Below are 14,253 nucleotides of genomic sequence, written 5' to 3'. Positions count from 1 at the left end.
ATGGCCTTTGAGTATTTTGAGCAGGTAGGCCCATTTCCTTCACAGTCCTCCTGTTCAGCCTTATCACTGTCCTACTCATGCTGGCTGCGGTACTGTACGTTGGTTTCAATCATACAAAATCAAGTTACTACATCGACCCATCGCTTCCTCTTCCAGGCACCGACTTTCAAGTTGTCTGATCTTCTCAGTGACTTCTTCATAAAAAGTATTTAGTTCATTTGTTGTACCCCTTGTCTTCTTTATTTCTTCTTTCAATCTCGGAATGTCTTCCACTATCTTCTGTATTTCATCAATCTATCCTGATGTCACATCAGCTTTGAACTGTAACGTATTTGAAACCGTATCAAGATTGTTCAGTTGTTCCTCTATTCCAGCAATGCTAACATCAATCCCTTTTGTAGTTACACTGAGCCCTACGAGCGTGCATTTGACTTGTGTCAGCGATTTAGAGATACTCGCCAGTTGATCTCGTATCGCCACGATTTCCACGTGCAGGCAAACCTGATGGCCGGTGTCAAGTTCATCTGGTGTGGAGCCTTCTCTCTTCCTTTCCTTCTCCTAGTCTGCTTTCTCTACTTTCTGACTTGCCCCTTGTTGTTCAGCATCAGACATAACTAGGTGAATTTGTGGCCTCTAACCCGTAGTTTCAACCGTAAAACCTCCAAATGGAGACAGCCGAGGCGAGACACGTCTTGTCGTTTTCACTCATGCACATACCTATAGAAATCTCTGCATAAAGCTGAGTCGATTGTTCGATTCCTACTATATCATAAGCATGTGTATATGAATCACCATCAAAAAGGATTGATGTTCGCGAAAAGATTAGCAAAACCTGCCACCCGTCACAAACACATGCAAAGGCAAGTCAATTCTTCACCTGGAAAGGCATGGGAACTTTTGTCACTGATGCGTCAAATCTGGAAATGTCCTTCACGTGTCTACCATAAATTTGTTTGAAATCTTTACTAAGGCCTTGAATGTTGTAACTTTGATCAAACAACTTCTGAGCAAGAGTCATATAACGCTCTTTAAAGTCTCGGCAGAAAGCGCCTGCTCGATTGTATCTCAAATGTTGTGAAATGTAAACACCTGGAGGGAAGGTTGACAATTGGAAAGTTGAAGTCATCTCTCTTGTCAAACAGTCTTGTGGAGAGTGTTTTGTCACTCTGAATCTTTATGTATATGAAACAGATGAGGTGGTCTCACTGGTCTCGTTTATTTCTTGTTCAGGTGGGTAAATAAGATGAAGGGAATTGGATATTGAACACAAACTGTTCGCGGGTCCGGGACACTCACATGCGCTGCACAACTAAAATAGTTATCATCCGTTATAGACATTCGGACATAATGACGTCATGTAGTCTGTATAGCACACCCCGTGTATTCTTAACAACAGCTTATTGGGAGAAACTTTGTGTTGATTGGAGGCGCTACATGTCTCAAAAACAATACATTCCGGAACCTAACGTTGGCATACAATGTATTACACTCATAGGTCTAAGCCACCGTAACTCGCTGTTAAGAGTTGTGCCCCTTTAATTATGATACCTACGCACATTATGTGTATTCGTGCGTCCACCTTTAATGGTCTCTCGCACACAAAATACGATTCGTTCAAATATCTTCAAACTTACTTCACATGATTTATTTTTTATGTCATCCCGGTTTAGTCTTTTGAAGTTGGTTAGGTTTTTCGGCATACATATTCATTTTCAGCGCAGGTGACATCTCACAACTGCTAGCCTTGTCGAGTCTAGGCTCACAATATAGGACTCCAGGTTTCACATATCTTACTGTTATCATGAAAGCATTACTCTGACAACACATTACGTTATGTTTTTATCACTACGTCACATGTGAAACTAAATGTATCTAGCAGTCTGCCTTTTTTTAATGTAATACATGTGAAACTAAATGTATCTAATAGTCTGCCTTTTTAATGTAATACACGTGAAACTAAATGTATCTAGCAGTCTGGTGTTCTGACTGCGTGGGCCACCGCGAGCAGAATGTACCGCTCGGTGGAAACGTCCAATGTGGTTTTGTATAATGAGCCAAATCTCCGCTCACCAGTATTTTGTGTGTTGGAGAGGAAACCTCCGCTTAACTTGTTAGTGGTATGTATAATTGTTTGACCGGTGTTGACAACGTTGATATTCATTTATTTACTTGCACTTCTAAATGCCATTTCAATCATCTGAGTCACGATCAGTGCCTGTAGAGCAACTATTTGTCAACCTGTTAATGTCTATATGCATTTTACTAAATACTTGTACTTTCAATATTGTCATTATTTTTAAAACGCTTTTGTAGACAAAAGCTCCACGACGTTGAGGGGTATTGTTATAGCTCAAACCATTTCAATACATTTCTTTAAAACTTCATTTATCTACACTACCTATTTGTGTCAATATGTTTCCTAAGTGACCCGTGACGATTCCGGGGTAGAATAGGTCTTCAGCAACCCATGCTTGCCGTAAAAAGCGACTATGCTTGTCTTAAAAGGCGACTATGCTTGCCGTAAAAGGCGACTATGCTTGTCGTAAAAGGCGACTAACGGGATCGGGTGGTCAGGCTCGATGACTTGGTTGATGCAGGTCATCGATCCCAACTGCGTGGATTGTGGTTGGTAGATAGGCTTCTGATCGCGCTTTTGGATATAGGTATGTTTAGGCTTACTTCAGGCAGCTTGAGGGCCGCTTTGGCTGCTTTTTCGGCGTGTTCGTTTCCAAACACTCCGTCGTAGTCAGGGATCCAAACGAACTCTAATTGTTTTCCCAGGGTATTCAGTTGTTGTGTGCTTTTTGGTATTTGGTTCATTGGTTAAGGTCAGTTTTTTTGTTTGTTCTTAATTGCTTGGAGCCCGTTACAATAGAGAGTCCGTTAGAATAAGGAGTGTATCGTGTTGTTTGATGAGTTGGTTGTGTAGCCATGCCCATCAGCTCGGCCGTGAAAGACTGATTGTTTGTAGGGGAGTGTATGATTTTGATTGCCTAATAGGTTGTGATATGTGGATGCCGAAGCCTGTGCGTTTTGGGCCCAGGTCAGAGGACCCGCCTGTGTACATTCGGCACCAATGTGGCCATTATTCATGGATGTTAGCTAGGGTAGTAGTTTTGGCGGTGTTTGGTTTTGTTATTTTGTTTTGTTGAAAGGAGTGTGATGTGTTTATAATTTAGATGTAAAGATGTTACTGGGTTTGGTGTTTTGCTTTAGTTTATTTTGGTTGTGCCGAGTTATGTATTTTGCTCTGCGTTGAAATATAGTGGGTGTTGGCGAGCGAGCGCGTGAAGTTTTGGGCTTATGTTGGTATTTATGGTTTGCTGGATTAGGGGTTCGGGTTAAGGCCCAGAAGTTCAGGGTTAGTTGTTTACGGCGAAGGGACCAGTAAGTGGTAAGTGGTAAGTGGTAAGTGTAAGTGGTGTGCCATGCTGTGTACGTGTGATTGTGTTTAGTGCTTGGTATGGGATGGAGTTTAATTTATTATTTAATGTGTTGTTTAGACTATTACAGATTACGCAATCGTAGTCTATTTCAGATCTATTTAGTGATGTGTAGATGGTCAATAGGGTCTCCTTGGAGCCTCACAAACGACTATGAAGACACTACGTCGATGATGAAGAATCGCCGCCCGACTGCCTGCCTATGTGTAGGTGACTCAGCGTGTCTCCGCACCGGGATCACGTACTGACCACTCGGTCCCTGTGTGCGTTCTGTCACGTTATTATCATGGTTGATGCATGTCATAGATCCCAATTGCGTGGATCGATGCTCATGATGTCAATCACTGAATTGTCTGGTCCGGACTCGAATATTTACAGAATACTGTCATATAGCTTGGATATTGCTGAATGCGGCGTTAAACAACAAACAAACTTACAAACAACCCTTCATCAATAAACATGGCTGCTGACGTGTACCTTCACCCCTGAGGTTTGTCTTCCGTCTCCAACCTGAGCTACCATCCGAGGGCAAACCTGCGCTTCTGGGAAACACACACGTTTATCTCCCTTGCCGACAGACGCGCAGTACTGGAGAAAGGAAGTAATTTTATTCACGTTTGTTGGACATATTTCACCCTAACATTCCATTACATGAATAGCAACAACGGTTGGAGTTAAGATTTTCTGTGGAATTTTATATTTTCTGTAAAATTGATCCATTTGCTGTTTGAAGAATCAAACAGTTGAAGTATGTTGATGATTAAAGAATATTTTCATCATTTTATGTTGTAGGAATATATCTGACCTTATGTTTTGTTTGGTTTTGTTGTTGTTTAACGACGCACATATATTCAAGCGATATAACGGCGGTCTGTAAGTAATTGAGTCTGGACCAGACAATCTACTAACATTTTCAGTACCAATTCATGCAATTGGGATACGATAACATGCATCAGCCAAGTCAGCGAGCCTGACAACCCGATTCCGTTAGTCGCCTCTTACGACAGGCATTGGTTGCTCGGGACCTTTGTTTTCACCCTTGTCCCGCACAGGTTGACAAATCGTCCATTGGTAATAATGTATGTTTTGGAAAAAAAGTATGTTGTTGGTTCATAAAAAATGTGCATGCAGAACAAACACTCTTGAAGTGCTGATTGACTGAACACGGGATCTAGATATACGTAACTGAAGTTAAGGCAAGATATTTCCAAGAACATTCAATGTAAGAACATAAGAGCATAGCTTCGGTTCCTGAAATATTTCAGTAACCTGTCACAACAGAGTGGTTACATTTCAGTAACCTGTCACAATAAAGTGGTTACATTTCAGTAACCTGTCACAACAGGGTGGTTACATTTCAGTAACAAGTCACAACAGGGTGGTTACATTTCAGTAACCTGTCACAACAGGGTGGTTACATTTCAGTAACCTGTCACAAAAGGATGGTTACATTTCAGTAACCTGTCACAACAGAGTGGTTACATTTCAGTAACCTGTCACAACAGGATGGTTACATTTCAGTAACCTGTCACAACAGGGTGGTTACATTTCAGTAACAAGTCGCAACAGGGTGGTTACATTTCAGTAACCTGTCACAACAGGGTGGTTACATTTCAGTAACCTGTCACAACAGAATGGTTACATTTCAGTAACCTGTCACAACAGAATGGTTACATTTCAGTAACCTGTCACAACAGGGTGGTTACATTTCAGTAACCGTTACAACAGGGTGGTTACATTTCAGTAACCCGTCACAACAGAATGGTAACATTTCAGTAACCTGTCACAACAGGATGGTTATATTTCAGTAACCGTCACAACAGGGTGGTTACATTTCAGTAACCTGTCACAACAGGGTGGTTACATTTCAGTAACCTGTCACAACAGGGTGGTTACATTTCAGTAACCTGTCACAACAGGGTGGTTACATTTCAGTAACCTGTCACAACAGGGTGGTTACATTTCAGTAACCTGTCACAACAGAATGGTTACATTTCAGGAACCTGTCACAACAGGATGGTTACATTTCAGTAACCTGTCACAACAGGATGGTTACATTTCAGTAACCTGTCACAACAGGGTGGTTACATTTCAGTAACCGTCACAACAGGGTGGTAACATTTCAGTAAGCTGTCACAACAGGATGGTTACATTTCAGTAACCTGTCACAACAGGGTGGTTACATTTCAGTAACCTGTCACAACAGGGTGGTTACATTTCAGTAACCTGTCACAACAGAATGGTTACATTTCAGGAACCTGTCACAACAGGATGGTTACATTTCAGTAACCTGTCACAACAGGATGGTTACATTTCAGTAACCTGTCACAACAGGATGGTTACATTTCTGTAACCTGTCACAACAGAGTGGTTACATTTCAGTAACCTGTCACAACAGAATGGTTGCATTTTAGTAACCGTCACAACAGAGTGGTTACATTTCTGTAACCTGTCACAACAGAATGGTTACATTTCAGAAACCTGTCACAACAGGGTGGTTACATTTCTGTAACATGTCACAAGAGGATGGTTACATTTCAGTAACCTGTCACCATAAAGTGGTTACATTTCAGTAACCTGTCACAATAGGATGGTTAGATAGCAGTAACCGGTCACAATAGGATGGTTAGATAGCAGTAACCTGTCACAATAGGATGTTTAGATAGCAGTAACCTGTCACAATAGGATGTTTAGATAGCAGTAACCTGTCACAATAGGATGGTTAGATAGCAGTAACCTGTCACAATAGGATGGTTAGATAGCAGTAACCTGTCACAATAGGATGGTTAGATAGCAGTAACCTCTCACAATAGGATGGTTAGATAGCAGTAACCTGTCACAATAGGATGGTTAGATAGCAGTAACCTGTCACAACAGGATGGTTACATTTCAGTAACCTGTCACAACAGGATGGTTAGATAGCAGTAATCTGTCACAACAGAATGGTTACATTTCAGTAACCTGTCACAACAGGGTGGTTACATTTCAGTAACCTGTCACAACAGAATGGTTACATTTCAGTAACCTGTCACAACAGGATGGTTACATTTCAGTAACCTGTCACAACAGGATGGTTACATTTCAGTAACCTGTCACAACAGGATGGTAACATTTCAGTAACCTGTCACAACAGGATGGTTACATTTCAGTAACCTGTCACAACAGGATGGTTACATTTCAGTAACCTGTCACAACAGGATGGTTACATTTCAGTAACCTGTCACAACAGGATGGTTACATTTCAGTAACAAGTCACATCAGAGTGGTTACATTTCAATAGTGGTATTGTTCTTTGAGAACACTATGACTTTATCTTCTTCCAACCAGCAGTTGGTGATGTGAGTTTGATATGTCCTTACATTGCCCCCCTAACATAGCTCTCAGTGATGCTCGTAGATCTTCTCAGGTCATTCTTGAAATGCTTTGTTTACGGAGTATGGTATAAAGACACACTTAGATTTCAAATCCGAAATATTTTTTATTGCATGATGTATAACATAGCGAAAATGACACTATTTGAACAATACACTCCAAGATAATTAGTTAAAATGCAACACGTGTCCTGGAACTATTATAATGGCAAATACTCAGCTTCAACTAACAAGTGAAAATTCATAGGTATAAGAAAACGACCCATGTTTAACGAACTCTATTGTATATTCTGATCTTTTACACTATTGTGCAGCAATCGTGATAGCTACTACGCAACAGGACGTTTCAAACTCTTGCATTTGCTTCTGAAGGATAATAAATAATAAAAAAGCAGATTAATCAGTCTGCAAATACTGAGACAACCTCACCCGAGTGTCTTCATATCAGATATATCAACCTGAAGCGATAGGAGTTTTAAACTTTTATCATCGAGTGTTGATATATTTGAAGGTGAAGGTGAGATTCTATTTACCATGCAACCTCATTCTTACAACTTTTTAAAGATAACTTTTTAAACAGTAATAAGCAGTATCATGATTGTACAGGTACAGCTAACCAGCTTCAGCGGTAGAGGGATGTCATGGTAATCAATGACGTCACAATGGACTTCAACGTATTGTGATGCAATAAGGATATATTGGTTGATCTCACATAAGCAATATCTCCCGTAGAAGCCAGTTTGGGATGAGTGTTGTATATTGTATTGTAATACTAGCTACAAATGTTCTATTTGAATACAAAAACTTACTTATAACCATGTAATGTTTTGTCAGCATCTGACATACTAAACTCTCACACTTCGATACGAAGTTTGAAAGTGTACAACGAGCTAACGGTTCTCTTGCCATTTTGGTCCATATGGCACTGTCGTCATGACTACCTGGCGCTGTCCACGTGTACTGTCTTCTAGCTGGTGCAGCCCCAGCCGCCACAGTCGTTGGTAGTCGGGGAGGTTCGCTTCTTGGTGCACGTGCAACCCACGTGGTGAGTCTTCAAGATTGGCTTGTACTTGTAGAATCCATCTTGGCACCCTATCTCCTGCAGGACCCGGATGTTGGTTGACACTCGGGAACACTCGTTGACGTCGTTGCCGACACATGCCGGGCACTTGCAGACAGCCTGTGGGATGACAGATGGGAAGTGGCCGGCAGGCAGCTCCGTTATGTTGTACCACCAGGGGCAGATGGAGCGGGAGAAGACTGGGGCGCTGGGGTCATCACTCACAGAAGATGGACACGACCTGTTTGCTACCTGGCTGTCTGACACCTGGTGGTAGTTCAGCTCTGTGGGCAGGTGGGAAATGTTCCCGGTCAGCTCAGACATTTGAAGATACAAGGAAGCATCGAGGTGCTGGTTGAGGCTCTCAAAAAGGAGGCTGAGGTTGGCTGGAGGTTGGCAGTTCTCGACTTGTCTTCTTTCTCTAGCGTTGACGTTCATCTGTGGCAGGCACCAAGCAGCGACTGCAGCACACAGGAGCACGGGTAGGCGCAGAAGGAACATCGTTACCGTTTGGATATAAAATCACAGAACTGTGGATTTCTAGGCAATTGTGAACAAACAAACAACACTTGCTTCGTCTAATACAACACTGACTACCATACCACTTATATACATCCATTTGGGGGCTTTTCGAAAGAATATTTTGTGACAAAGCGTTCAGAGAGGAAGGACAAAGCGGTATTCCATTGATTGTCCAGTGGGGTTAACTCTACCTGTAGTGTTTTCCATTAAAGCGAAATGTTCCTGTTACTGTGATCTATCATTTTTACACCAAATATAAAAATAGGAATAGAACGTTAGTTGTTATTAATATTAATGATGGTTTAATTGAGCTTCTTGCTAGCTGGACAACTCATTGACGTATTGTTTACCTTCCGCCTTTGGACTTTAGTCATGAATAGAAATCCTGTTTCAAAATAGAGCCTTTTCATATTACGCACGCCACCATTGCGTGTAAGCACCATAAAAGTTTTTGATTTTAGAAAGGAAGTATCGTCGTGTGGAGCCACGTGTATCAGAGTCTAATCACCTGTATAATCTTTGACAAGAAAAATGGGAACGCCATCGGCGTTTTATTGACCGGAACGCATTAAATTGTTGAAGTATTAAATATGAATGAAGTATCACCCAGTTGGTCTCTTTGTGTCATCTGCATTTATATTTTGTTAGGGATCATGATTTACTGATGTTTCAATGGCTAACAACCAAAAGTATAAAGAATTTTACAATCTTTCTAGCTTTATAAAATCTTCAAAAGAATTATCCAGTTTTTTCGAGACACGGCATGAAACAAGTATTAAAAATTATAATTTGCTTCAGTTATTTTGTCTGAAGTGATGAGAATATATGCAAATCAAACCACTTACTTGCAAAAGTAAGAGACAATTATTGCACAATTTCAAGACAGCCTGAACCGTCAACATGTTGTTAGATAACTGAATAGATCACTAGTTATGTTATGTTGTAAACCACAGAATGATTTTGGATTTTATTGTGCATACATGTAGATCCTTGTGGAATCAGTAAGTGAGTGAGTTAAAAACGTCACATCGGCAATATTATAGCCATATCGTGACGATTGTGGAATCACCTTTAAGGACATGTCAAACTTGAATTTATTATTTGTTTGTTTGTTGTTTAACGCAGCACTCACCAATATTCCAGCTGTATGACGACGGTCTTCAAATAATCGAGTCTGGACCTAAAAATCTGAATACTATGAAGAGAGAAAGATTGATGTTTAATAATGAATCCTTCATATTATATTATTTGTGTACTAGAATCTTGTTCTTAAAGATGTTTTATTGATGTCTAATATATATCCCATCGGCCTGAAGATATCCAGTGGTTGACAACATGGTGAACGTTCCACCCCGCTGGGGCTCGGGGTAGGAGGACATACAGCCAGCTAGTTCCTAGAGCCTGAACACCCGAGTCACGGCATAGTCGGCTCTTACCACAAGCATTGTGACCAGACCATTGTGTTTATTCCAGCTTAGATAATAACAAAATAACTAATGAAAATGGTACTCTATTAGTGATGATGTCGCTGTATGTGATGATGTCGCTGTATATATGAATTTCTACAAGTTATGGACTAAATGCAATATTTCAGTAATCTTTTGTTTCCCCTGTACAGGTAACCAACCATCTTTGTTACAGACTATGCTCTTACGCTCGATAAACCTTACTTTTTCCTTCTTCACGTTACAAGTGTTCATCTATTATTTGCTCTTCTGAATTTTAGAGTGAAAAATCTGCCACGCATCTTAGCAGAAGCATTAAACAATATTTGCTAATGATCATTGATATGTCAAGTTTCAGTTCAGAGTTTCAAAAGGGACATATTTCCAAATTGTTGGTATGTCAGAGTGTGGTGACGTTACACCGTGGACACGCACCACGCCTGACGAATACTGTTGGCTTTGTGTATTCATACTTCCTTCCACATCACAGATTAGTATTAAGAGGTCAGTTTTAATACCGTAGGTCGACATTGACAAACATGATTAGAAAGGAAGTGTGGGCGTTGTGACTAGCAACGTATTGTGTCGACTATCCCGGCGCGTGACGAACGTTCCTTGGTGGTGTTACACTTCAGAACAATGCGTAACTGTACACTCTCTGAATGAGATGTTGGGTCGTGCATGGTGGCTATATGCTATGTTGCAATGTTTTTTTCTTTAGTGCTGCCTGTAACCCTTAGTTGTGAGAACAGTGTTGTGCTGCCTGTAACCCTGGGATGTGAGAACAGTGTTGTGCTTCTTGTAACCCTTGGTTATGGAGAATAGTGTTGTGCTGCCTGTAACATGGGTTGTGAGAACAGTGTTGTGCTGCTTGTAACCCTTAGTTGTGAGAACAGTGTTGTGCTGCTTGTAACATGGGTTGTGAGAACAGTGTTGTGCTGCTTGTAACATGGGTTGTGAGAACAGTATCGTGCTGCCTGTAACATTTAGTTGTGAGAACAGTATCTTGCTGTCTGTAACCCTTAGTTGTGAGAACAGTGTTGTGCTGCTTGTAACAATGGGTTGTGAGAACAGTGTTGTGCTGCTTGTAACATGGGTTGTGAGAACAGTATCGTGATACCTGTAACCCTTAGTTGTGAGAACAGTGTTATGCTGCTTGTAACAATGGGTTGTGAGAACAGTATCGTGATGCCTGTAACCCTTAGTTGTGAGAACAGTGTTGTGCTGCCTGTAACATGGGTTGTGAGAACAGTGTTGTGCTGCTTGTAACATGGGTTGTGAGAACAGTATCGTGCTGCTTGTAACATGGGTTGTGAGAACAGTGTTGTGCTGCTTGTAACATGGGTTGTGAGAACAGTGTTGTGCTGCCTGTAACATTAGTTGTGAGAACAGTATCGTGCTGCTTGTAACCCTTAGTTGTGAGAACAGTGTTGTGCTGCTTGTAACATGGGTTGTGAGAACAGTATCGTGATGCCTGTAACCCTTAGTTGTGAGAACAGTGTTGTGCTGCTTGTAACATGGGTTGTGAGAACAGTATCGTGATGCCTGTGGGGGAGCAAAAATGATTATGCATTTCTTATTCAAGTTATCTTTCACAAGGAAAACTGTTATGTATAAAAAAGTCCAGGCTGGCTACGGCTCTGCATTGAAATATTGTCTGGATTCGGCGCTGAACGATATTTATTTCAGTTGTGTCGGATATTGTGGGAGAAATGTGTAGGGTTTACAATGATGAAACCCACGAGCACGGACATGATACTGACTGATCTAGGATCATAATCAGTGCGAATCTTGAACCCACGATTAGACGACCGGGTCACTGTATCCTTGTCTTAAGCTTTGGAGAGTAACCTACCACTGAAACATCGTTTCTCGTAATTTTGTAAGTTTGGGTTGGGATATTATTTCTATGTTTTGCCATATTGATAATAAACATTCCACTTTCATAATGTTACGCATCCTCTGTGCCCTGGCATATATATCGTAACACGTCGAAACTCCAAGCAGTTGCATGCAAGAAAGACTCAATCAATCATGATATAATGGCAAACACCATTTATGGGATGTCACAATAAGGGTAGTGGGGTGACAATGTATTCGCTCTTATCCGTAAAGTGACGGGTGGTGGCATGACACACTCAGCAATATTCCAGCTAGATCCATTACGTCTCCTCTTACGACCATCATAGGTTGACGGAGGCCTATAATGCTAACATGAAATATTTCTCGTCGCTGTATTCCGAACAGATAGGTATTCAGGATGATCTTAGTGAGGTGGAGGACATAGTGACATATGTGCAAGAAATAACACTTGACATATTAGAGTCTCCAATCAGCAGATCCGAACTTTATGATAGTATCAGAGCCCTGAAAAGTAATAAAACAGCTGATCTTGAAGACATTCTAAGTGAATATCTAAAATATTGGTCCGCTGTTATAATACCTCATATTTAACAGCATTTATCAAAACGGTGTTTTTCCCGAATGTTGGGCAACTGGGGTAATTATCCCACTGCATAAGAAAGGGGACGCCTCTGTTCCTGATAACTATAGAGCTATAAGCCTCCTTAGTATCCTCAGTAAAGTATTTACATCTATTTTAAACAGAAGACTGGTGTATTGGGCTGCAACACTTGACAAAATATCTGAATGTCAGTCAAGGTTTCGAAAAGGTTATTCAACTATTGATAACTGTTTTGTGTTAAATTCTGTCATTCAGCGTTATCTTTCACGTAAAGGAGGTACATTTTATGTAGCATTTATTTATTTGTCTAAAGCATTTCACTCCATTCAGCGTCATCTTCTATGTAAGCTATTGTACAAACATGGTTTGAGTTCTAAAATGAGTGTAATGTTACAATCCATCTACAGTAATGTAAAAGCTTGTGTTCGTTCAAACAACAGAGTATCTGGTACATTTGATTGCTTCATGGGTAATTTGATTCAGTTTTTTATAAATGAATTTGTTACAGAAATGGAACAAAATTGTCGTTTTGGTGTTCAGTTACATCCGGTATGTATTCATATTTTTCTACTTCTATTTGAGGATGATCTTATTGTGTTTGGCAATACTGTCAACAACTTACAAACGAAGTTAAATATCTTGCATGATTACTGTTGTAAATGGGAAATGTGAATTTATCGTAAACAAAAATAGTTGTTTTTAAAATTGGGGGAGGTTTATCACGTTATGAAAAATGGTATTATGACGGAAATGATGTTGAAATAGTTACTGGATACAGTTATCTTGGCTTGTATTTTAGTGATAGATTACTGAGGTCGAATGCTTAAATAGTATTGCAATTCAGGCAATAAAGGTATTCATGGTCCTGTTTATTAGTATACTTTCCTTGAAACCATACTTGCCTCACTTTTACTTCAAATCATTTGATGCAAAGATAACACCAATACTTTTATACGCGGCCGAAATCTGGGAGTTCAGTGCCAAAGAACCACTAGAAAAAGTTCAGTCGTATGCCTGTAAGCGTCTTTTAAATGTAAAGTTATCAGCTTCAAATTATGGGCTGTTTGGCGAGTGTGGTAGATACTCTATCCGGTTGCTTGCTGTCTTGAAATGTATCAAATATTGGCTGTCTCTTTTAAATATGCAGGAATCCCGCTTACCTAAAAAATGTTACAATATGTTGCGCTTGTACGATGAACAAGGCCACCTAAATTGGGTAGCGAAACTTAAAACTGTTATTTTTAGATTAGGATTTGGTGATGTCTGGGTCTTTCAAGCATGTGGTAATAAAACCGTATTTTTAAATATGTTACGTCAACGGTTAAAAGACAACTTTTCTCAGGTTTGGCATAGTGATTTATCTGAAAGTCCCAAAATGGCTTACCATGCACAGTTTAAAACATCCATTTTATGTGAGAACTATTTGAGTAGTATTACAGTAAATAAATTCAAAACCACATTGACTCGTTTTCGGCTTAGTTCTCACAATTTAGAAATTGAACGTTGACGACATTATAATATTCTTCGTGAATTTAGAAAATGTAAAGTTTGTAAACCATATCGAAAATGGATATCACTTTTTGTTAATTTGTCCAGCTTATAGCCATCTTAGGCAAAGTTACATAAAATCTAAATTTTACATCTTTCCAAATATTCTGAAGTACACTACTGTTGTCGCAAGGCCATATTATCAATATGAATACAGCAAAGTACTTGTTTTATGCCAATGCTGTAAGAACACAAATACTCCAACATGTATAATATGCAATTATGTTAAAACTGCTTTTGTTAAAAAACAAAGAAATGTTTATTATATCTTATACTGTTTGCACCTTAATTGTATTTCGTCTGTACAAAAAGGCCCGTGGCCTACAAGTGCTGAAAATAAAGTAAAGTAAACATGAAATCCCCATGAGAAGAATGGCGTTATTAGGGTAGCTATGTTCCG

At 40.0% G+C, this 14,253-nt stretch overlaps 1 protein-coding gene across 1 annotated transcript; it reads right to left on the bottom strand.

Moving 5' to 3' along the window:
• Positions 1-7,781: 7,781 nt before the first annotated feature.
• LOC139455001 (interleukin 17-like protein) lies at positions 7,782-8,375 on the bottom strand. Its single transcript, XM_071236588.1, has one exon. It carries the CDS (start codon positions 8,373-8,375, stop codon positions 7,782-7,784), a length of 594 nt encoding a protein of 197 aa, XP_071092689.1.
• Between the last annotated feature and the right edge of the window lie 5,878 nt (positions 8,376-14,253).

Source organism: Haliotis cracherodii, unplaced genomic scaffold (assembly GCF_022045235.1).
Source record: "Haliotis cracherodii isolate W230 unplaced genomic scaffold, xgHalCrac1.p SCAF_11, whole genome shotgun sequence".
Classification (NCBI taxonomy): domain Eukaryota; kingdom Metazoa; phylum Mollusca; class Gastropoda; order Lepetellida; family Haliotidae; genus Haliotis; species Haliotis cracherodii.
This window is presented reverse-complemented; position numbering and strand designations above follow the sequence as displayed.

Coding starts and splice junctions, on each gene's coding strand:
- LOC139455001 (XM_071236588.1), bottom strand. CDS start 8,375: ATGTTCCTTCTGCGCCTACCCGTGCTCCTGTGTGCTGCAGTCGCTGCT.